The sequence below is a fragment of the Tauraco erythrolophus genome, chromosome 14, assembly GCF_009769465.1.
Source record: "Tauraco erythrolophus isolate bTauEry1 chromosome 14, bTauEry1.pri, whole genome shotgun sequence".
NCBI lineage: Eukaryota > Metazoa > Chordata > Aves > Musophagiformes > Musophagidae > Tauraco > Tauraco erythrolophus.
In genome coordinates, this window is record NC_141478.1 from 20,074,208 (window position 1) to 20,096,742 (window position 22,535).

The 22,535-nt window shown below is 41.5% G+C and overlaps 2 protein-coding genes across 5 annotated transcripts in view; both read left to right on the plus strand.

Annotated features, from left to right (window-relative positions):
• The window catches only part of UBE2Q2 (ubiquitin conjugating enzyme E2 Q2), a 43,551-nt gene extending 35,076 nt beyond the window's left edge, over positions 1-8,475 (plus strand). For all 4 annotated transcript variants that reach the window (XM_086620615.1, XM_086620616.1, XM_086620617.1 and 1 more), the window contains 6 exons: positions 1,424-1,514; positions 1,829-1,887; positions 3,482-3,530; positions 4,460-4,555; positions 5,572-5,638; positions 7,449-8,475. In XM_086620615.1, the coding sequence (XP_086476741.1) occupies positions 1,424-1,514; positions 1,829-1,887; positions 3,482-3,530; positions 4,460-4,555; positions 5,572-5,638; positions 7,449-7,480 (394 nt within the window). In that variant the 3' untranslated portion in view covers positions 7,481-8,475. The remainder of the gene's footprint in view (positions 1-1,423; positions 1,515-1,828; positions 1,888-3,481; positions 3,531-4,459; positions 4,556-5,571; positions 5,639-7,448) is intronic.
• Positions 8,476-9,321: 846 nt separating this feature from the next.
• FBXO22 (F-box protein 22) lies at positions 9,322-14,982 on the plus strand. Its single transcript, XM_086620663.1, has 7 exons — positions 9,322-9,425; positions 9,563-9,695; positions 9,874-9,958; positions 10,374-10,469; positions 11,509-11,673; positions 12,671-12,836; positions 14,021-14,982. The coding sequence occupies exons 1-7, from the start codon at positions 9,322-9,324 to the stop codon at positions 14,448-14,450; spliced, it is 1,179 nt and encodes a 392-aa protein (XP_086476789.1). The 3' UTR covers positions 14,451-14,982.
• Positions 14,983-22,535: the final 7,553 nt, after the last annotated feature.

Below are 22,535 nucleotides of genomic sequence, written 5' to 3' on the forward strand. Positions count from 1 at the left end.
TGGTAATGAGATCATCTGCTGTCATCCTACACGATAACCTGTAGGAAGGAAAAGCCTATCCGGACTAGGCTGGGTGACTGCAAAAGATGGCAGGAGATGAAAGACCTTCTGTCAGTTCAGATGTGTCATGGTGAATAAGTATAAGGACGTAAGTTGTTTCAGCGCGATAGTTGACCTGCCCATAGGAATTGTTGCCTCGTCCTAGTGGTAAAACTTGTATGACTATGTCACCAGCTGCTGAAATGCAGTTTTGTTTCTTCTTAGTGTAATCATAGGCGTGTGAGTGTTTTGAAGCTGAAAATGGCAGGAATGACATGTCAGAAAAATCCGTGCCGTGTTACAGGAGGCCTTGTCTATTGAGCGCTTCTGTAACAAAGTGCTCAAACTGCTGTGCGGTGATTTGAAACCTCTTTTCAAGTGCTGTGAACAGGTTTGATTTTCTGTCTTCAAGAAGGAGAAAATGGAGTGTACGCAGCGAATGGCTACGGGAAGATAAGGAGTATTGTTGTTTGTTTATCCCAGCAAAAGTTGTCTGGAAACAGATGAACTGTGTGCAGACTAGTTGAGGGGGTAAACGTCAGAGAAAAGAGCCCATTTGCCTAAGGAACAATATTGTCACTTGAACAAGTAACTCTGACCTGGCCTAGCACAAGCTAGGCTGGAAGTGCTAGGTTTCTAAGCATTGGGAGATTTTCTTCTGAAACAGCTTTCTGTTGGTAGGATGGGGACAAACTACCCAAGTAATTCCAATAGTGGTTTCACCTATAGCAGAGGACAGGATCTAATACCCCATGATTTTGTTTAGCATCTGTGTTGGGCTTGCTGCAGGCGTTTTTTGACTAGTCTGTTTTAAAAGCTGCTGGGGTGTCAGAGCCTGGGTGGGATTAACCGAGTAGTGTCTGAATTAATGTCTAGGCTGCTCACCACCAGTGTTTTGCAACAAACAATTGTTGAAATTCTGCTGAGCAGAAGCTGCTGGCTTTAGTACTTCTGCCGATGCAGGTTACTTTTAACAGCTGATTCAGAACTGTCATCACACATTTCATTAAGGTTTCACCGTGTACTGAAAACTAGATCACTACAGTCTTCCTGTTAAAATATTTTTTTTTCCCTCTTGAGATATACATTTCCAGTTAACTATGAGAATTAAAATTGCTGTTTTCAAATAAGCAAGTTATTTCGTGCTAACTATGTTCAAATAACACTTGATGGCATTGGGAATGTAGTGCATTGCAGCAAGCTTTCATGCTGATCTCATGGCAAAGTGTTTACTTTGTAAAGGGAGCAAGAGTTCTCTGCAGTTCAAGTTAAATTACAGTTTGTAAACTACATATACATAAAGGAGCTCTTTAAGAGCAATTACTATTTACAGGTAGTGAAAACACTAACTTCATCCAGCGTCTCCCTTCTGCTTCTTTTATAGAGTTGATCCTGATAGCCCACTGCATAGTGATCTTCAGGTCTTAAAAGAAAAAGAAGGTGTAGAATACATTTTACTCAACTTCTCTTTTAAGGTATGTGTCTATGAGAAGAAATGCTGGGGACAAGTTGGCTTATTGTGGAAAGTGACTGAAATGACCCTCAGGTGTTACTTGGGTAAAGATGGAGGTGTAGTATTAAAAAAAAAAAAAAGTGCAACTTTAAGTGTGGCACTAAAGCTTCCCAAAGATTGCTTTTTAGCCAGTACTGTGGAAACATGACTTTTACAGAACTGGGAAACATTACTGCTTTAAATCGGATTTGCCAAATAAGGCTATTGAAATACTTCCTGGTTAGGAAAACACTCTCACAGTATTGTTCGTAACCTGTTTTTTGTTATACTTTTCAGGATAACTTCCCTTTTGATCCTCCCTTTGTGCGAGTGGTATCTCCTGTGCTCACAGGAGGGTAGGTTTGAGTTGCTTTACAGAAATTTAACTTTGTGGTGAAAATGTTACAACTTGAGATTCGTTGGCTGGGTTTGCGGGGAACAGTTTGAGACTGCCATGTATGCAGCCTTCAAGGAATTTCCCCTAAATGTATATTGATGAGCTGCTTTAGACCTTGAGCTTGGTGAAGAGCTCGAAGCGTGGTAGGGAGACTTGCTTCTTAAGCTTCAGGCACTAATAGGAGCCAGGCAGCTGGGTGCATATTCCAGCCAGGTGCAATTCCTGTTTGAATTGCTTAGTTTGCATCTAGCTTTGAAAGACTCTGTGCCTGCCGTAACGCTTAAAAATTGGCCTCTTTATGCATGGTTAACATCACTGTTACTTCTCCTGTTCAGAATAGTCGAGGTGTTTTGAGTTGTGCTTCGAAGGGGTCTTGATCCCCGTGTTGCCTCAAACTTGCTGTAAAACCTTAACTGACTCTCTCTTGCTGTTAACACTGCCATAAAGTTTTTGTCTAAAATATCCTCAAATGCTAATCCAAAGGTACTAAATTTAATTGACAGCATGCTGCAAAAGTTATCTAAAATGTGTTTGAAGTGCTGTCCGTGGAGTGAAAACTTGTGTATACTCATGCAGAGAAGATTAAATTCAACTTCTAAGTCTTTTTTATGCATCTCCTGCTGACAAGAAGTTTGTCCGTGCATTTGGAAATGCAGTCCGTGATAGCTGGTTATGATTCTGATTTGCTTTTAATTGCTGTGTGTCTTCTTTTGCATTCAAGAAATGGTTAGTGCAGTTAAATAGTGTTCGTGAGGGTTGCTGCTACCAAAAAAGTAAACAAGCAGTGCCAGACACCAGAAAACTCGTTTAGATTCTGGTTGTTTTGTACTTAGACTTCTTTGTAGAATGAAAGAATGGCCCAGAAGATTTAGATTTCAGATCCTTTTCCCATGAATGTCATACAGGTCTACGCTGTTTGAACATCTTGAGCATAGGGGAGACTGTTTTTGGAGTGCTAAATTATACTCCCTCTGTCCGAGATTTATGATGAGCAGGCGTGCTGACTGCCAAGTCTGTCAGCACAATGCATGATGAAGTGCTATTGAAATTAGAAAGTGGTTTACAGGAAAAGAGCAAGTGAAGGTCTGCTTTATCTCATTTGTCTATATCTTTGATTCATAGGTGCACCTACGTTATTTGGAATTGTGTGAAATGTCTTTACAGAAGTGTATCTGTTTCTTTTTTAACTACACATCGGTACTTTATATACATAGTGTAGCCATAAAAAGCAAGCTTCCTTTTTTCGTAGTCTGTGTACAGTTGTGTAAGCAGTTTTGCAAACTAGATGGGTCACTATTTTAACTAAGTGTAGTTAGCAAAGAAAAATATTATTATTATTATTATTATTAGTCTTACAATGCTCATCTTCGCATAAGTATAAAAGTATAATACGGCTAACTGGTTACAATATATTACTGGCTAAAGGGCATTTCAGCTTTATGTGAATAAAAAATGTAACAAACCAGCCTGCAAGAGCTTAAAGTGCTGTGAACGGTTTTATCTTTTCACTAACTGCTCATGTCAAATATATTTTCTTTCACGTTTGTTTCTAGGTATGTCCTAGGTGGAGGTGCATTATGCATGGAACTTCTTACTAAACAGGTGATCACAGACTCTGTTATCTGGATAATAACAAAGCACGCTTTAAAATAATGAAAATAGGTGTTTCCTCTGAGTTGAAGAATCCCTGTGTGGAGTAAATGACACACTCCAAAGGGAACACGGTGGAACAAACCTCAGTTCCACAAGATTTGCCTTGCTGATCTTGTGTAAGATGTTCTTTTCTGCCTTGGATGGCTTACAAGATGTCTGAGGAAGAGGCAAGAAGTGAGAGCGCATCAACTTTGAATTCTCAGAATTTCTGAGAGGAAGCCAGTGTAAAGAGTGAGTTCTGAGGAGCAAGACACTGTTGGTCTTTTTTTCTTTCCATAAGCCTCTACCTACTGCATGAAGTCAGCTCTGGAGAAGTGAGGAATGCAGAAGATTCTAGGCGTAGATGACTTGTGTAGATAGAGTGATCGTTTTTATCTTCAAAATAAATAAAAGAAAGAAGTAACCTATTTGCAGGCTCTGGCAGAAACTTTTGTGAACCCTGTAAGGTAAAGCAGTGCCAGAGAGGAGCAGTAACTTTCGTGGGAGCAAAATTGTCATAGCTCACTCAGTGGCTTCATTAGATAACACACTTTTCTGCTTGCTCCTTACAACAATAAGGGTAATTTCTGTTGTGATGTTGCTGAAAATGTGTAACTGGTGTAATAATGGAGCTCTTCTTGTTTCTGTCTTGCTGTATTTTGGAAATGTGTGATTCAGCCTTTTCATTTTTCCTACAGGTTCTTAATATTAATACTGTATATCACTTTCCAGATTTTCTCTGGAAAATAAAAGTTTCTAACTGAAAAAAAGTAGTTAAAACTAAAACTGGAGTGTAGGGGAAAAAAATAAATCCAAAAGCATGCATTTCAAAATAGATTTGCAGGGTGAGCACAAGAAGCAAGTACATGTTATATAGAAATATTTCCTTCCTCCTCCAGGGCTGGAGCAGTGCCTATTCAATAGAATCAGTCATCATGCAGATCAATGCCACTTTAGTCAAAGGAAAAGCCAGAGTACAGTTTGGAGCCAATAAGGTAAATGCACTGTGTGTATCAATTACACAAATTACTGTTAGGCTTCTATTTGCTGACTTGCATAGAAGATGCTTAATGACAGAATTGTCATTGCAAATATATGTGCATTTTGATTTATCTTGATGTCTGGTGCGTGTATGAGTATTTTATTGGCAGTTAACTATGAGTTTGTTAAGAAATTATGAATGTGTGAGGAGGATAAAACCTTGGGATGGGCAGGGTGTGAAAGTAGTTGGACATGTACTATCCCTGTATTGGCAAGGAGGGGAGGAAAGAAAGGATGAGAACGGGGAATCAAGAGGATTTGGAAATTCTGGCTGTGAGAAGGGCAGTAGATGTCAGCCTGACTGCCAGGATCCCATACACTGGTGTTAAGAAGTTCTGCTCCTTTTGCTGGTCTCGACACCTGTGAAGTTTCATGAGAGGGTGAAAAATAATACCGTACAAATACTTGTAAGCTAGCCAATCAGCATTAATTGAAATCGCAATTCAGTTCAAGTGTGCATGCTGGTAGCAGCCCATAACTTAAGACTTCCAAGTACTAAATGCTGTTTTCAAAGGATGTTTAAATATTTCAGTCAATGAAATTGTCACTTGGATGCCAGTTTTTCCGTACTGATTCAGGGATAGTGAACTAGGTAAGATGTTAAAGTTTATGATCACAATTCTGTCTAACCTAGTAACTGGTCAGCTGAGCCAGCCAGAGTTGTGGTGGGGATTGCCTGAAGGCTGCCCTTCCAGTTACTCACAGGTCTAACATACCTCAGGCTCCGAACCCTCCGATAGAGGGACCTTTCCAGCAGCAAGGGTATGCAAATTATGGTCATTATGATGGAGGAGAAATGAGAAAATAAGAGTATTTGTCTTGAAAATCTCGTACTTTAAAACCAGGAACGTTGTAACATTGTGCATTGGCTTTTATTTGTAAGCCCACTGTAGAATTTCTTTGTAAAACTGTTTTTAAGTTCTGCCTGTCTAGATGCAGGTGTTTTATGTTTTTTTTTTTTCTCTTTCAGAATCAATATAATCTAGCAAGAGCACAGCAGTCCTATAAGTCACTAGTACAAATACATGAGAAAAATGGTATGTATATTCTTGGGACTTTGTTCTCGTCTGCATGGCAACTTGGGGATTGGTATTTGGCCACAGTTATGTTGGCTTGGGAAGACCATAACTGGTGTTTCCTTTTTCCCATGTTGCACTAGGAAGACAGTAGTGTTTAAAGTAACTTGACTAACAATCATTGCAGCTTTTCCAGCTTACATGAATATAGCGGTGTTCCATGTGTTCCTACTGTCTTTTTGGAAAGGTAGTTCAGTTTCATTTTCAGCCAGTTGACCTAGTAACTTTATTGTTACTGTGGCTTTTAAAGTGTCTTGATTGTTAGTGAAGTACCTGCTGGAAGTTTGCCTCTTTCCCTGGAAGGCTTTGTTTCAATGCGGCACTACCTTAGTAGTAGCAATCGTTAAGGGAGAGAGAAAGTGGAAAAAGAGAGCAGAGACTAAAAAAATGAAAAAGTCCAAGTGAAGTGCACTGGGTGGAAAACTGTGCAATAGAAATGCGAGGCACATATATATATATATATATATATATATATATATATATATTACCCTATTTAAAGCCAGCTAATGGTCTCTCAGCTGGATAAAACTAAAAAAAGTATTAAAATGCTTCAGGTATAATTGCATTCGTTGTGCCAGCATGAGACGACAACAACTGACTTGAGACTTTGAAAGGTTTAAGTGGCTTACATGTTATGTAAAAGCAGTCAGCAGAGGTGGTACCTTGGTCCCTTAATGAGGAAGTTAGTCCCAGTTACCATTTCAGTGATGTTCTTTGGTCTGAGTTGGACACTGTCTGCCCTGGGAATTCATGTTGCTGTGAACATGAGAGCATACTTCAGTGTGACTGTGGTGAGCACCTTGGTTTCCCTACCTCTGAAATGGAACACAATGCCTACTCTACTGTTGGGGGAAGATCGTAGATAATACTTTAAAATGCTTCCCAGTTTTCTGATAATTTGATCTTGCCATTAACTGAGTCTCTTGCTTTTTTAGTTTGCTACAAAAGCCAGCATGGCAGTCTCTTTACTTCTAGCTATATGCTAGCCTTGGCTGCAGTGCTGCGTCAGGAGCTGGGCACAGAGCATGCATAGCATTTATTGCTGCTGCGAAAGGTGGCTTTAACATCTAGCTGCTACCTGTTCTCTGGGGCAGCACAAATAGGGCCTGTACTCTCTGTACAAAAACTTAGAGGATTTTTTACAGTAGTGGCTGAGAGAATTCAGATTGGAGATCTGGAGGTGGCTAGAAAAAACTGTGCACGCTTGATCAGATGTGATTCAACTGCTAAACATGCCAGATCCTATCAGGAGGCAAGTTACTCAACTGGCATTTCTGAGCCCATTCCTACAGCAAAATTTGCAGAAGTAGGATAGATGGTTCCAATGCTTCTGTGTGCCTAACTCTTCAGTACACGAGATGGGATTTGTTTTTAAGTATCCTAGTGTAGTCACGTTTGTGTGTCTATGCATGACTCAAGGGTTTTACCTGTATTCCATATGGTTTTGTTATGCACCAGTGTTCCTCCTTCAACAGCTTCCTGTGTTGATGTTCAGCTTGTCCAACTCTGGATAGCTGCTGCCACAAAAAAAACCCAAACTTGGAAGTATTTAATTTTCATGCCCAAATACTGGATCTGATCCTGCCACATGCTTTATCTCCTGCTGCAGACCACTAGAGTTTAGGGCACTGGGTCTCACTAAGCCAGCCTACTTTCAGAGGGGAGGAAGGAGCCCGATCCGACTTCCATCTCCCACAAATTCAGAATAAGATGGTAAGTTTGTCTTGATGTAGCGGTGTCAGTACCTAACACGTTTCTCTGTTCTCTGTAGGCTGGTACACTCCTCCGAAAGAAGATGGCTAATACTGAGGACTGTCATATGCCTGGACCAATGTCAACAAAACAAGCTCTTTTTTATGTTTTCCAACACACAGACTCAAGCTATGAGTGCCCCTATAACAGCCGTACTGAAGACTTTAGCTATTAGATAAGTTAGTGGATAATCTGTCAACTGACACGTAAAGTATAAGTTACAGCCTTACCATTCCGCTCTTCTTAGGTATCTGGACTGAGCAGTTTGGGCCTTCACCACGTTTGTTCTTATGGATTGAGCATATTTGGGCCACGCCCTCCCTTCTCCCTCTTTTTTATTTGAAAGCGCAAGCTCCCTACAGCAGGCTATCAAGTTACTGAAGACCATTCGGTAGGAGTGAGTCGTTCACACACTTTTGTGTATTTCTTACCTTTTGCAAAATGCAGACTGCAGAGACCTGCGTTGTATCGTTTCATTTAAAGCCAAGAAGTTTAATACATTGTTTAATACTGTTTTAGGAGATGTCAGGTCTTGCAAATCACGGTAGTTTTTCTGGTCTAAAATGACAGCATTTGTAGTGTTTCCAAATTAATGATATAGGAAAAACACATGTATGTTAAGTCATTAAACATTTTTCATGGCTGTATGAGAATATGAACTGTTTCTTGGAAAAGATGCTCTTTGTTTAGATTATGTTAAATTTTTTGTTTGTTTTATTTTCCTTTTTTTTTTTCCTGTTTTCTTTTAAGCAGAGCAAGGCTGTGCCAATAAAACCTTGTAACTAGTCACTTCCACTGGGGCATCAGAACTTGCTGGGCTGTTCCTGCTACTCGTTGGCTCAACATCCTTAACAAGAAAGAGCCACAGTATGAAGCTTGAAGTTATTTAAAATACTAAAAACCTTTTTAGGTGTTCCATTTTATTAACGGGTTGTTGCAATCATTTGTAAACTAATGAACTTATGAAGTGATTGGCACAAATCGAGATGAAAGTCCTTGAATGAAAAATTTTTATATAAAAGCTACAATAAAGTACAAAAACTCATCATCTGATTCAGAGGTTTAAGAAACGTTGCCGTAGTCGCGACGGTGGTTGTTATCGAGAGACGACTAGGAGCTGTTCTTTATCAGGAGATGGATCTGGGTCTGTAATCGCCCTCTCTTTCACTGCCTTACCCAAATCGATTTATTTTGGTTGTAGTACTCGTCCGTCAGGCCTTCGCACCTCGGGGCTGAGCTACGGGTGCGCACCATGGATTAAGCACTTTTTAGAAGCGCAGAAGCATGTTTTTGTTACGTTTTTTCAGTTGACTCTCAAATTTGTGCTCTTTTCTCCGTCAGGCGTTTCGGGTCCTTGCGCGTTCGCTTCTAGATCCAGTTTTTAGCTCGAAAAGAGACGATGGGAGAGGTTTGGCGCTACTTCCAGTGACGTATCGTTTCCAGCGTGCGGTGGGTGACTTCCCAGCCTTTCTGCTTGCGTGGTTGTACCGGTGTTTGTACCAGCCCTGCCAGCCGAGCGGCGCGGGGGGCGGGGGGGTGGCGGCACTCCGCGGCTGCCGCCCGCCCGCCCCCGGCCCTTCGGCGCGCGCTTTGGCTCGGGTTCCGTTTCGCGCGGCGGGGCTGCTCGGCAATGTACAGTAATTTGTAAACTTGCATCAAGTTTATGAATAAAAGCCATTTTGAGAAGCGCGCTGTGTCCGTGCTGGGTGCCGTGGCGCGGGGCGGGAAAGCCGGGCGCGGGGAGGGGCCTCCCGCCCGCCAGGCGGCGGAAGCGCGGCGGCTCGCGCTTGTCTCCGCCCCCGCGCGACCGGAAGTCCGCCGCGGGAGCGTCGGCGCGCGGGTGACGCAGGGCGTCGTTGCCGCGGCGGGGAAGGGCGAGCGGAGGCGGCGCGATGGAGGCTGCCGCCAAGGGCGCCTTCGTCCTCGGCAACCTGGCCGAGGTGGTGGAGCGCGTCCTCGGCTTCCTGCCCACCAAGGCGCTGCTGCGCGCCGCCTGGTAAGCGGGGCGGGGCTGCGGGGGTGGGCGCCGCCGCAGCGGTCGGCTCCGGCTCGGAGGTGGCGCCGGGGCCGGAGGGAGGCCGGAGCGGGCCGGCCCGGCCCAGCCGACGCGGCGTGCCTGCGGTGTCGTTGCAGCGTGTGCCGGCTGTGGAGGGAGTGCGCCCGGCGCATCCTGCGGGCGCGGCAGCGCGTCGCCTGGGTGTCGGCGCTGGAGCCGGGCCCCGCCGAGAGCCACGCGCTGGTGTGCGCGCTGGCCCGCGAGCTGGAGGTGGGTGCGCGCGCGGGGGCGGCCTCGCGCCCGTGCGAGGGACGGTCCCTCGCGCCGCGGCGGGAGCTCGGCGCCTCCTCAGCTGCCGCCTCAGGAGCGGAGCCGCCCGCCGCCGCCCCCGCCCTGCGGAACGGCGGCCGCGGGGCACAGCGCTGCCTCTGCTCCCCTCTGTTCGCAGAAGGTGCACGTGCTGCCGCAGACCGTGCTCTACATCGCCGACGAGACGTTCAGCGGGCACGAGGAGCGTCACGAGCAGAAGAAAGGTAAACCCTGAACAACAGCCATCCGCTTCAGGGAGCGCCCGGGCGCGGGCACCGCGCCTCGAGGAAGGGCGGCGGAAAGGGCGTTCTCCGAGGCCGAGCTTCGAGGGGAAGTGAATCCTTGGCGAAAAAGACGACCGTATGGTTTCGCGTTTGTGGTACGAGGCGCAGCTCGTACGCGCGCGTTACTTTACGCAGGCGTGCGCCTTCCCCGCTCCCTGCAGCGCAGCGGTTCTGTTTGCATGCCAGTAGTCCTGTGCTCTTACTGGTTAGTACCGGTTTGCCCTGTTGTTAACAGGGCAGCCGCTGATGGGCAGTGCTGGTTAAATAGGATGGGATTGACGGCAAAGTTTGTTCCGCTACTGTTCGCGACAACCAATCCTTACTTCTCTCTACTTTTTTCATCTTTTCTTAACAGCCAGGAAAACAAACAGTAAAGAAACAGCAATTGCGCTCGAAAAATTGTTGCCAAAGCGATGTCAGGTTCTTGGACTGGTCACCCCAGGGATTGTAGGTAGGAGGAAAATGTGTGATTTTGTGAGAGGTAGCTTGAAAGTGTTCAGTGTATTGCACATCTATTCCAGTTCCTGTTTATTACAGTTTCATACGTTTTTGAAAGCATAGTCCTGCAGACTGACGAGAGAGTTCTCACAGCAATTACCGTGTTCTCCCATCTTCTTCAGTGCTCGCTTAAATTTTATGGAGTTCACAGTGTTGCTGCTGAGTTATGTGGAGCTTAAATTCTTACTTAATGTGATGCAGTTATAATTAAAAGGGTTGGTTTAATTGAGCAGGTGGCTTATTGCAGTTTTTCCTGGCACCTTAATATAATTATTGAATGTTTCTTGGATTTATTTATGTTTTTCAGAGTCATATTGTGACAACTTGTACAGGACATCCTCAGTATGTGCCTGTTTGTTATGGTCTAGCAGGAGGCATAGCCAATAACTATGGAAAATTCACAGCCTCCCTTGGCAGCCTTTTTCTAGTGCTTCACTTTTTTATCATTACAAAGTTTTTTCCTAGTTTCTCGCCTTAAGTTCTCTTCCCACAGTGTGAGTAGGGTATTTGATTGTTGTCTCTAGCATAATTCAGTAATACATTCCCAATATTTGTGTCAGTTTGCTTTGTACTGTCATCACATGCTTGTATAACACCTTTCCCCTTTTCACTTGTGGTCCATAGAAATCTAGGTATGCTTGCATACCTGCAGAAGTTGGCAGGAAGGCTTGAGACAGCTCTATTACACAATGCTTGTTTTCCAACTGATTTATATTGTGTGTGACTGGGGGGAAACGTCCAAACATACTCATGTATCCTTGTCCAAAGTGACTACTTCAGCGTGATCTGTAGCCAGCAGGACTCCTACATGCTTCACCTTACAAAATACCAATAAAAAATCACACCAGTTGTCAATTAGATGTGTCGTTATGGAAATGAACTATCAAGTTTTACATCACCTAAGCTGTTCTGCCTCTTCCGGTCTGTGTTACAGCATAGAAAAAATTATTGGAATTACTGAACACAAGGTGTCTGATTTTGTATCTTTGTAGTTACCCCTATGGGTTCAAGCAGCAATCAACCTCAAGAAATTGAAGGGGGCGAAGCTGGGTTTGCTCTGTTGTTTCCCAAAATCGATGGGGTGAAAATTCATACCTTCCATTTCTCAAAAGACTCAAAGAACAGGGTCTTTGATGAAAGTAAATTTGCTGAAGCAGGTACGTCCTTGTTCTCCCCTTCATTTGGGCTTTTGGGAAGTGTTGTATTGCTCTCTTAGGCACCAGCATGAAAGCAACAGCTTCTGTGCTAACTGCATTCCTAGAGCACGCTGTGGCTCACTAGGGCTGCAGCTGGTAATTATGCATCTGTGTTCTTCCTGTTCTCTGGAGTGTTAAGATTAAGTTGTCTGAGTATTGATGTCAGATTACCTCAGTTAGGTTCCAAGCGGAGCTATTTAGAGGGGCTCTCAGGTTTTGAGCAACTTCTAATTGGTTAAAAATAACGATAAACGAGTTTGTGCCATTGGGAATGATTCCCATCACTACAGTTTAGAAACGAGCGGGAAGGAGCTGCTTCTCGTCTTCTCCAAAATAACTTTGCATTTAGATCCTAAGTCAGGTGTTGTAGCAAGAAAACAGCTGTAGCAAGCAGACAGCGTATTTCAATAAATACAGTTCACATTCCTCACCTTGTGTCCTTAGCAGGGTGGTTTGTTTATGAAGAGTAATATAATGAGGGTTTCTTGAGTCTTCTAGGAACCTGGGAGTTTCTGCCTTGGGATAAGCAATTGGCTGATGTAGATAATGCATTTGACTTTCAGGTAAAGCTGTTTACTGCATTGCAGTTCCTGTTGAATAACCTATATGGTCAGTTCTTAACTATAAAAGGACAGTTAAGGCTGCCAGGTGCAACTGAAGAGCTGTGCCTTCAAAAGCTGTGGTAAAACTCAAACGCTCTGCTAAAGAAGCTGAAAGCTGGAGGAAGCAGATGCAGTCGTCTTTTCCTTGCTAGATTCTTTTCAGAAATTTTTACTTACGTGGGCAATGCAGCCCAGCTCCTGGATGCCTGGGCAACTGGTGTCTTGTTTTCTCAATTGCAGCAATGGAAAGCCATTACTAAATGCGTGATGTATTATTTGAGGAGAGACTAGGATGATTGGACTTTAGGGTCGGGATTTAAAAATAAGAGGATTGGTGTTTGTGTTTTTGCTTGTAGGTCTGAAGAATAACCCAGATCTCCGGGTGGTTCTTCTGTTTGGCTACAACTCCTGGAAGTCTGGAGCGACTCGATTTCTTCATCAAATAGTCAATCCTTTGAATGAGAAAAGTATCATCCTGGCTGGGGGACAGGTGGAAAGCTTTACATCACTGACTTCTGAGAAGTAAGTGTCTTTTTCAAGATAAATTGTGAAGAAAATTTAAAATGAGAGAAACACTGCAGAAGCCATAGCCTTTTAGTTGTGTCGTATTAGAAATGCCCATTAACAGTAATAAAATAATAATTATTTTTTTTAAGAGAATAAAGTCTAGCTTCAGCACTGTGACCTAGCCAGGAAAGCTGGAAGCTTTGTGTGACTGTGTTTCAAATTGGATTTTGGAAACCCAGCTGGGAGAAGCCCATTGTGAAGGAGATTTCCAGCTTCAGATGCCCTATGTGTGTTTTATTGCAGTCTGTGCTCACTGGCTGGCTTGCAGAGAAGTTGCCACTCGTTTTGACAGAGACCACTTACATGAACGTTTTGTTTCTGTATCAGCCTTGGTTTGGTTGGACAGTGCCCAGGAGCACACCTCATTTGCTGCAGCTGCTGAAGGATGTGGTGGTCATGGGACTGGGCTAGATCTCATCTAGCTTAAACCGTTCCCTCTGCCAGGATCCCTACAGGGCAGATTTGGGTTCCAGTTGCTCCAGCTGCTCTGCTGTACTGGCAGAACCCTTTGTGCCCTCTGACTTGCGGTTGCTGGAGCATCCTGTGCTGGGGTGTGCAGTGCAGATGTTGCTGCGGGCTGCTCTCGTGCCGGCATAGGTCTGGGCTCCATAGTAATACCAACGTTTTTCTTGAATCTGATTTATGCCAGCTGCACCATTGCTCCACATGAGAGAGCTTACTGTATATTAAATTATTGCTTAAAGCATAAGTAGGCAACTACTAAAACCAGTGTGTCCTGGCCAACCAAGGAGATTTAAAGCTACATGAATCTAAAGCCATTACAGACTGGTGCCCTGGTTGCCCATGTAAATGCTGAGTATCTTTGTCTTAAGTTTAACTAATAGTTTAGTTGGAATTACAGAGCTGTGACATGCACAAACTGCTGAATTTGGCATGTGTTTGAAAGGGGGGCTTACGCTTAATCCCTGGTAATGGATGTGAAAGTTTTTCCTTGTGAAAGGTAGCTACAAAGGTTGGTAGAATTTGAAGGCTTTGGGTTTTTTTTTTTGAATGCTGTGTTTCAAAATCATTAGGATGTTGATCTGCTTTGAAAGCTACTTCTACCACAGCAGAAGTTTATTCAGCCTGGAAGTGGTCTCTCTGGAGCATTCTCTGACTCGGTGCCTGTTGCCTTTCAGTAACAACGCCCAGCCCGGCGATGCCTGCGGTGTGGTTGGGCTGGCTTTCAGCGGGCCGCAGATCCAGAGTGCCACTGTTTTGTTAGACCAGGATGTGGCTGACGAGAGGACAGCAGAAGCCGCCATGCAGCGTCTCAAAGCAGCAAACATCCCCGAGCATAACACCATTGGCTTCATGTTTGCGTGTGTCGGCAGAGGATATCGGCATTACAAAACCAAAAGGAATATGGAAGCAGATGCGTTTAGGAAGTTTTTTCCAAACGTTCCCCTCTTTGGGTTTTTTGGACATGGAGAAATAGGATGTGATCGAATAGTGACTGGGAATTTCGTATTAAGAGAATGCAATGACATAAAGGATGACCTGCTTCATGGTTATACTACCGTTATGACTCTCATTCATCTTGGTTCAACTAAAGCAAGCCAAGTGTAAATATGTTTTTAATGCTTCAGTGAGCTGTTTGTTTCTTTCCAGAAAGCTGAGAAGTCTGGAAGAGTGGACATCTTGCAATCAAAGCCGCTTCCAAAATGTAAACATCATTTTGGTAACGTTATCGAATCTCGTAGTTGGAATAGAGTTTAATATAACAGCTGCGAGAAAGCTTTGCATTTTGTGTAATCAGAGTTGCAGGTGAATGATACTTGATGGAATTCTGCAATTGAAGAAAGCCTCTTTCTTCCAAAATGAGAATGGTTTGCACAAATGGCAGTTGGAGTCCAAATATCAACATGTAGAAAGAAACAGTACTTTGATGTGCTCTATTTGTGAATGTAAAACAGTCTGGGAAAACTACTAATGCAGAAAATCCACCAGTTCCTGGATTTTATTTCAAGAGAGATGCACAACCTGCCCAGACTTGAGTCCTATTTACAGATCTGAATGGCTTCAGTAGGTAATATGAATGAAATCTTTAGAGAAAAATAACAAAGTGCTCATTAAATAAAGATGAAAATACGTGAAAATACCTTGCCTCCTATTCTTAGAGAAAAAACTCTGATGTAAAGACGCGTTGTACAGTTACAAGCTCAGCTTGTCTCACCATGTCGAACTGAATTTCAGTTGTCTTAGATAGCTGGTTTGGAGCAATACCTGATACTTTGTGTGCACCGGCAATTTCAGTCTTTGTGTGTTTAAGTTTACACAATCCAAATGCACTGGTTGCCTTTTCTTTTACATTCTCTGATAGCATGAGGCTCTCTATTAGAAACTTTTAAATACAGAGTGCTAAAAAGACTGCCTGGTATCTCTAAGTTCCTTTAAAAAGTTTTTTGTTTTTTGATTTGAAATTGTAGGGCATGCAAGATCTGGCTATGTTCTATTTATGTAGAGCCTTCAAACAAGACTTGTGCTTTTACCTCAGTCACCTGTTTTGATTGCTGCAGTTGGAATGCAGTATTGTGAAGTTGAAGTAAGTAAATTCAGCATAGTGTCAGTATAGCTAATAATATATTTGCTCCCTTTTAAATTCTTTCCTCCCCCCCCTTTTTTTTTTCACTTAGTAATAGAATGATAAGAAAATAAGATTAATTTTGCACCATTTCACCACACTTCTAAATGCCAAGTCAGGCAGCTGGCCCGTTTTCAGTGCAGTAGAGAGAAAATACTTACCTGTATGTTGTACAACAAAATAATGGTATTTAGCTTTAAAATGTACCAACCAAGACTACAAGTGGCAACTTTTTGCCCACGTCTAGTTAAACCTTTTCCTGAACCTGGCCTAACAAGCTAAGGTAGAGGCGTATCTGTCCTGAGAGTTAACTGTTGGTTTCAGTGGATGCTCAGCACAAACAGCACTCTCCCATGGCCATATTGGTGATGGGGTTTTTTAATTAGAAGATGGAGGATGAGCTGTGATCTCCCAGTGGCCTTCTAGGGATACGAGATTAGTAGGCATGGGTGTGACTTGGAAAATGTTTAGTTACTGCATTTAGAAGAAAAGGTATTTGGAAATGGAGTATGCCTGAATTTTAAGAGAAGCCTCTCAGTGAGAGGTGGATACATGTTTTCTCTTTTCAGCATAACTGGAATGTTGTGTTTGGCCCTTTCTGACTGCACAAGCTACATGTTTAACAGGAGGTAAAGAAAATGTTTAATTTCTTAACACAGACAGGATTCCTGTAGCTGTTAGCATGGTATGGCTAGTCAGCATCTCTGCTAGCGTAAGCCCATGAACTTTAACTAACTTGTTTCTGTAGTAGAAGTAGATGAAGTTATGATCAACCACATCCTGAACTACAGCGCAAGTATGTCCAGAAGTGTCCAAAGAAGCAGATGGTGAGCTCCAACGATGGTGCAGCAAAACAGGAAATCAGAGTGTGGTTTGAAGGGGCTAATCCTCAGCGAGGTCCTGTAGCTGCCTAGTTCCTGTAGCTGAGGACACTTAAGAGGTAAACATAGTACAGAAAAGATGGTGGGAGGAGGAAACCCCAAAAGCCTGCACCAGAGTCCCAAGATCATCTCTCCAACCTCAGGGAGTGGGGATGAGCCCAGGGGACCCCAGAACCATGGAACTGCTACACAGTCTCTCCCAGACCACGTCATGTCTTCCAAGTGGCAGGGAAGTGGCGTAATGGAGAAAATTGCAACATTAGAGTGATGTGATTAAAGTGTTTTGCTATCCAAATGAATTTTGCCTCCACACTGTTACTTGCTTTTCAGCCATGACCTCTCCTGAGTGAAACCAAAATGTGTTTGCTTAAAAGGTGCACATACCAAAAGGCAGGGCTTGTTCTTAATTGATAGGAAGTCTCGCAGTGCAGTATTTTATACCTCTGTCACTCAAAAAATAACCGTGAGGTTTTAAAGTGGACAAAGTTAAATGAATATTCAACAATTGAGGCGAGTGTGAATAGCAAGACTGCTCTGAAGATAATTACCTGTAGATACAGTGCCGATGGTAATATGTTTCCAGCAAGAGAATATAATCCCTAAGTGACCACAACTGGATTTTGGTTTTGTTAAGAAAAAAAAGAAAGCCTTCAAAGTCACAAGACCTGCAGGGAAGAGTGATGGTTTTGCTGACAAAAGGTAAAAGATCTTTTTTTTCCCCCCCATGTTTTGAATACGACTAATGTTTCATTGCACGTTTGTTCTTAAAGCATCTTTCAATTAAGTGAACCGTAGGTTTTGAAAGTACAAAAAATAATAGGCAAGCAGTGTGATGTATAGCACAGCCAAAACGGTAAGTGCCAAACATAAAACTATAATTTTTATTTTAAAATTACTAATAAAAAAATCCCCTCATTATAGGAAGTCTCTATAATGTGCAGTTGTAAAAAAAAGTGAGAGTAATTTGATAAAAGATGAGCCAAAGTATGCTAAATTGTCACAGCCGTACTGCCAGAAAGCAATTTCAGTTAAAAACTGCAGAAAATGGCAAAGATAGTGAACTTGGGTTTTGTTACTCTCTCTGTGAGATTTGTTTTGGCCCAAGTTAATATTGGAACAAGCTTTATTTTAACAGACGAATGAGTTATATTGAGTCATGCCCCCTTGGCAGGGAACAGCAAACCCAGATATGTAAATGGTGCGGCCAAACTTTGACTTTCAGCATGCAGCAGAGAAGGCTGATAAGAATGTTAAAGCTCAGACTGAATTTTGAAAAAACAAGTGGTTACATACGATTCTTAATTAATTTGTAGTTAAAAGTCTACCTCAAAACTCACTCAGTGTCATTACCCCGTTAGTTTATTTTTGTCTTTCTAAAAAGAGAACTTCTTCCTACTAGAAGTAAATCTGTAGTGGTGTTCATTAGCTTTCATATAAGACACTAACTTTGGTATCGACTGAGTTTTCTGAATGAGAGAACAAGTTAAAAACATTTGTCATTCAGATTCTCACTTCTATTTTACTCAGTGGAATGATACAGGAAAAAAAAAAGTTTGAGGTCTGGAAGTTTGCATAGTTAGAAGTTGCAAAGTAAACATGTAAATTTAAATGGTCTTTTATAGGGTCTGTTGTATTATAATCTCTGACCACTCTGCAAACATTGAGAAAATAATTATTTCCCCCCCTGATTATTTTTCATTATTACATTGTGGGGAAGATTTATTTTTTTTACTGTATACACCTGTGGTGGATCTCTAAAACACATTCCATCTGAATACAGCAGTTGTATTTTGTGCACACAAAAGCAGATAAGATAAACGTTAGACTCTAATTGTCAAATTTCTTACTTGAAATTTTTCCTGTTCCTAAGCCCATTTCTCAGCCAGAGACAGGTTCCAGAAGAGGCTGTTGTTTTGGAGGGGCTCCGGATCAGCCTTGAGGGTGTTCTGTCTAGGAATGTGTCTCCTGAACTACAGGCTCAAAGGTGTGCAGCGAGGTAAACTGAGCTCACTTCTGCTGGCAGTGGTGGTGTGCCTCGGTCCTGTAACACAGCTTTAGGTCAAACAAATACGAGATCGAGCACTGTAGGACCCTTGTATTGATTATTTTATGCCTACCAGCACTTTGTGTGAACACAGGGTGTTTTTCTAAACAGACAACATATAGCTCCAGTGAAAAACTGGAAACTTTTTTTTCAAAGGGAGGGCATAAGATAGATTTGAATTATTTGGAATGATATTACCTGGATGCTTACGTTAGAATTTTTAGCAGAGAAATAGCTAATTGGAATTTTTTTTTCACGTACTTTGATAATTTACGAGCAAAAATTTTATTCCCAAATCAATGGGATTGGTGCTTCTAAAAAAACAGTTTACAAATTGCCATCGTTACATTTCAAACCTAGATCCTCACTGAGTAGCAGGTAGCACAAACTTCTCAAAATAAATGTTTCAGAGTATTCACATCACTGAATCGGTGGCAGTCATGTCACCTTTTTAAGATACATTTTCACAGCTATGAGAGTTAGAAACAGCTTTTTTAAAGTAAGCTCATAGCTGAGTTGTCAGTATGGCAACAGTGAGAGCAAACACTAATTCTCTCAAAACAGGACTCCCCTAGAATCTCCAGAACTGGTGAAAACAACTGAATAGTTTGAAACAGCAGCAAATTCTGTGATGGAGAACCTACAACATGGATTCAAATTACAGAGCCCTGTTAAAAAATGCCACCAGTGGATGCTCATTGTTACATTGTTACAGCCCATTGTTTGCCTGTACAAAAGTTGTAGTCAAAATATCAATATTTACATTGAGAGGATAATTTAAAAACAGTCTCTCTTCATGTACACTGAAAAAAAATGTTGAAGTATTACACAAACTGGCATAGAGGTGCCTTTAGAAGTGTTAGAAATTGGTTGTAGTTTTAATTTTAGGAATGTAAACAGCAATATCTTCTTGTTATTTCGGGTTCTGCAGCTGCAACTTGTGTTTTCAGTAGCTAGCTAAGGGCGTGTAATAATTCCTGGTGAAAAGTTTTGTGGAGTATCAGTCTCAAACATGGAACTGAGTGGCAACCTGCCTATCGGTATTTCACAAAATTTGTATTTGGTGCTTTGCTATCAAGAAATTGCTTCCTCACGTTACATACAGATCATGTTGAACATGTTACAATCACAAGAAAAGCAAGAACAGAAAGCACAAGCTGATAACATTGCATACCATCATGAAAAAGTTTTTGTTTTTTTTAAACATCTTTAGGCATGCACGTTTGAGGTTTTTTGTTTGCTTATTTTGCCCCAAAGTGCAGGAAATATCACAGTACTTTCTTGAAAGAAGCACTTTTCGCACTAACGTTAACCACAAAACCCAATTTATGTCTGGATTCTTTTGATTATTCCATATAATCTAAGTATAGGAATATTCCATTTCTTCATTTAAGTATATAGGTGTCAACAAAAGGCATTATAACTGAGAGGTACAGCAAACATCTGCATCCTGGCAATCTAAATAACATTGCCAGAGAATCATAATGCAATTTAGTTCTAGTTTTTGTCCCAAACATACAGATACATCTTCATTAATACCCCTGGGTTTGAAGATGCTTTATTGCTCACAGGACTACTTGCTTAATTTTGTAAGCAAGCATTGCTAGAGTGTGCTGTGCTGTGCTGTTTTACTAAATTTTATGTAATGTTGGCTACCCTGTACTTTCTGTGGCATTTGACCACCTTAAAATGAATTTGTAGCCTAATCTCATTTTGACCTGAACATCAAAGTCACAAAGCTTTTGAATTGAAATAATTAATTTTAGAAGCTGATACGTTCTCAATTGCAATGGGTTTGAAGCAGTCCGAATGGCTAACAGGATTTCATTCAAAGGTAACGTTGTTTCGTAAATCGACTTGTTTGCATTTAAACATGGTTTTGGTTTATTCATCATCATTTTCCGTACAAATTGTTTCCCGAATAATGCAAACAAGATTGGTAACAGTGAGTAACTATTCCATGTCCGTCTAGAAAGCTGAGAGAGTTCTAAGATGTTATAGAGTGCAGCTTCAGTCCATTTATGTCTTACATCTTCTATTAATATTTCCTTCCTGAATTTCCACTTCGGATGACCGCGAGCCTTTTCCTTCTCCAATGAAAACAGTATACTGAACTGTAACGTTAGTAAGTCTGAATGTCTCGTGATCAATAACATATGGAAGTTATCTAACAGCAGTTGTGTCTGACCAATTTTTACTGAGGCTATGCAAAGTACTTCAGGCAATAGTGATTCTAATGTAGCTGTCGGTGCTGCTACAAATCCCCTAAACTCTGTATTCAACAGTGGCATGTCCCTGTGTGATGAAAAATCACTTTTATCTTTCCTACCCTTTAAAACAATGTCACCAGCTTCCTTCAGAGTACCTGCTGAAGGTCTGAAGTCCAGAAAATAACATATAAGATCGGTTAATATGAGGAGAAAGTGATCTTTTAGTGCTTTATATAATTTAATCAGGGGCTTCTCTGGATCAAGCCCTCTAGCTGATTTGGTGCCCTCAGGTTCTCCCTTCAGATGCTGAGCTTTAACTTGGACTCTAACTTCTCTGACATGAGTCCTCAAAAGGTAATGTATTTTTCTGTTTTGTTTTCTACTAGCAATTATAATGTGGTTTTCTCTTTGACTTCTTACCTTACACACTGTAACAGCATGTCTTTTCTTCTCTGTCTTGCTGTACTTCTGTCTACATTGATGCAAAGTACGCACTCTTTTTTCTGATGTTAGAGCATGCAGTAGACACCCTAGGAATAGAAGCTTATTCAACATTTTCTTTGCATCTGTATTTTTATACACCTCCAGATTTTTTATTTCAGAGATAAGAAATCTGCATTCTGCATTTTCTCCCCTTTCAATTCCCGAAGTTTTCTCAATTAACTTACTCTTCAATACAACCTTATCAATTCCATATAATGAGCTGCTAAGTAATGTGCCATTATGGAAACATATCTGATTTTTGCTGGTTTCAACTGCCAGTGCTAGAAATGAGTCAAAAAGAAAATTGTTCAATTCACATTTTCTATGCTTCTGACTAACCAGACTGTCTCTTTGTGTTGGCAAGGCAGAAAGAGAGATGGACCATGTCATTTGGGCTCTCTTTGCCCGAGTAAGAGAATCTGGTAAGGAAACAGATAGTAATATATAATATAGTGGTGTAATCAGCAAATGGTAATGTGAATAAAACAAATAAATCTTCAGAGAGGGCAGCACTCGTCCAGTCAAGACACCTGGTTGGATAATATTTTGTGTGAGGAATGGACCTGATGAATAAAATTCCTGACTTCTAGTAGCTGAAGTATCAAATAGTAAATTTAAGGTAAGGTTTAAATCTCCTTCAGTACTGACATTTTCAGAAGAAAGTAAGACAAAAATAAAACCATCAAGGAAGGTGTCTTGCATAATACTAGGGACATAAACCAAACAAAGGGTAAATACTCTGCCTAGTAAACTTCTTTTAACCATTACCAATCTCTTTTCTTAATACTTTCTTCTAATTTAGTTCAAATCTTGTGCCAGGAAGCTGGCCAATGCACTAGCAGTGGTATTTCATACTCATATTGTCTACCGTTAAAAAAAACAAATCGGTATTGGCTGGAGAAAGGTACTTTTTTTTCCTTGCATCTGGTGTGTCTGAAACAAGCCAAATTCTGGACATGTATCACAAGTATAAATTTTGAAACTATTGAATCAAGACAGCCCTCAATTCCTCTGGTGCAATCCTGTGAAAAAGCACAGTCCTATCAAAAATGCATAGTATTACCTCATGCTAAAAACTCTGTAATTATCTCATGTTCTGTGGGTAGTGAAAAAAATGATTATTTCGTATTTCCCATGCAGTAAACCCCCAAATTATCTCATGCTTCTACCTGTGCATTACTGAAAACAGTAACTTGTCACAAAAAATCTCACAAAATTAAAACATAAATTACAGTGGTTATAGTGATTTCTGTATAATTTGATACACCTTTAAAAATACATAGAAAGTCTAATAAGTGCAACTGTTTCTCTTTGTCTTAGTCACAGTCTTCTCCAACACGTAAGTGAGGCTCCTATTTCAGTCTTTCTTCTCTTGTCTTGCTTCACACATTGTCCTCTACAGCTACTGTATTCTTAGAGTTGCTCTGCATGTTGTTTTCCCATTCTTCCACT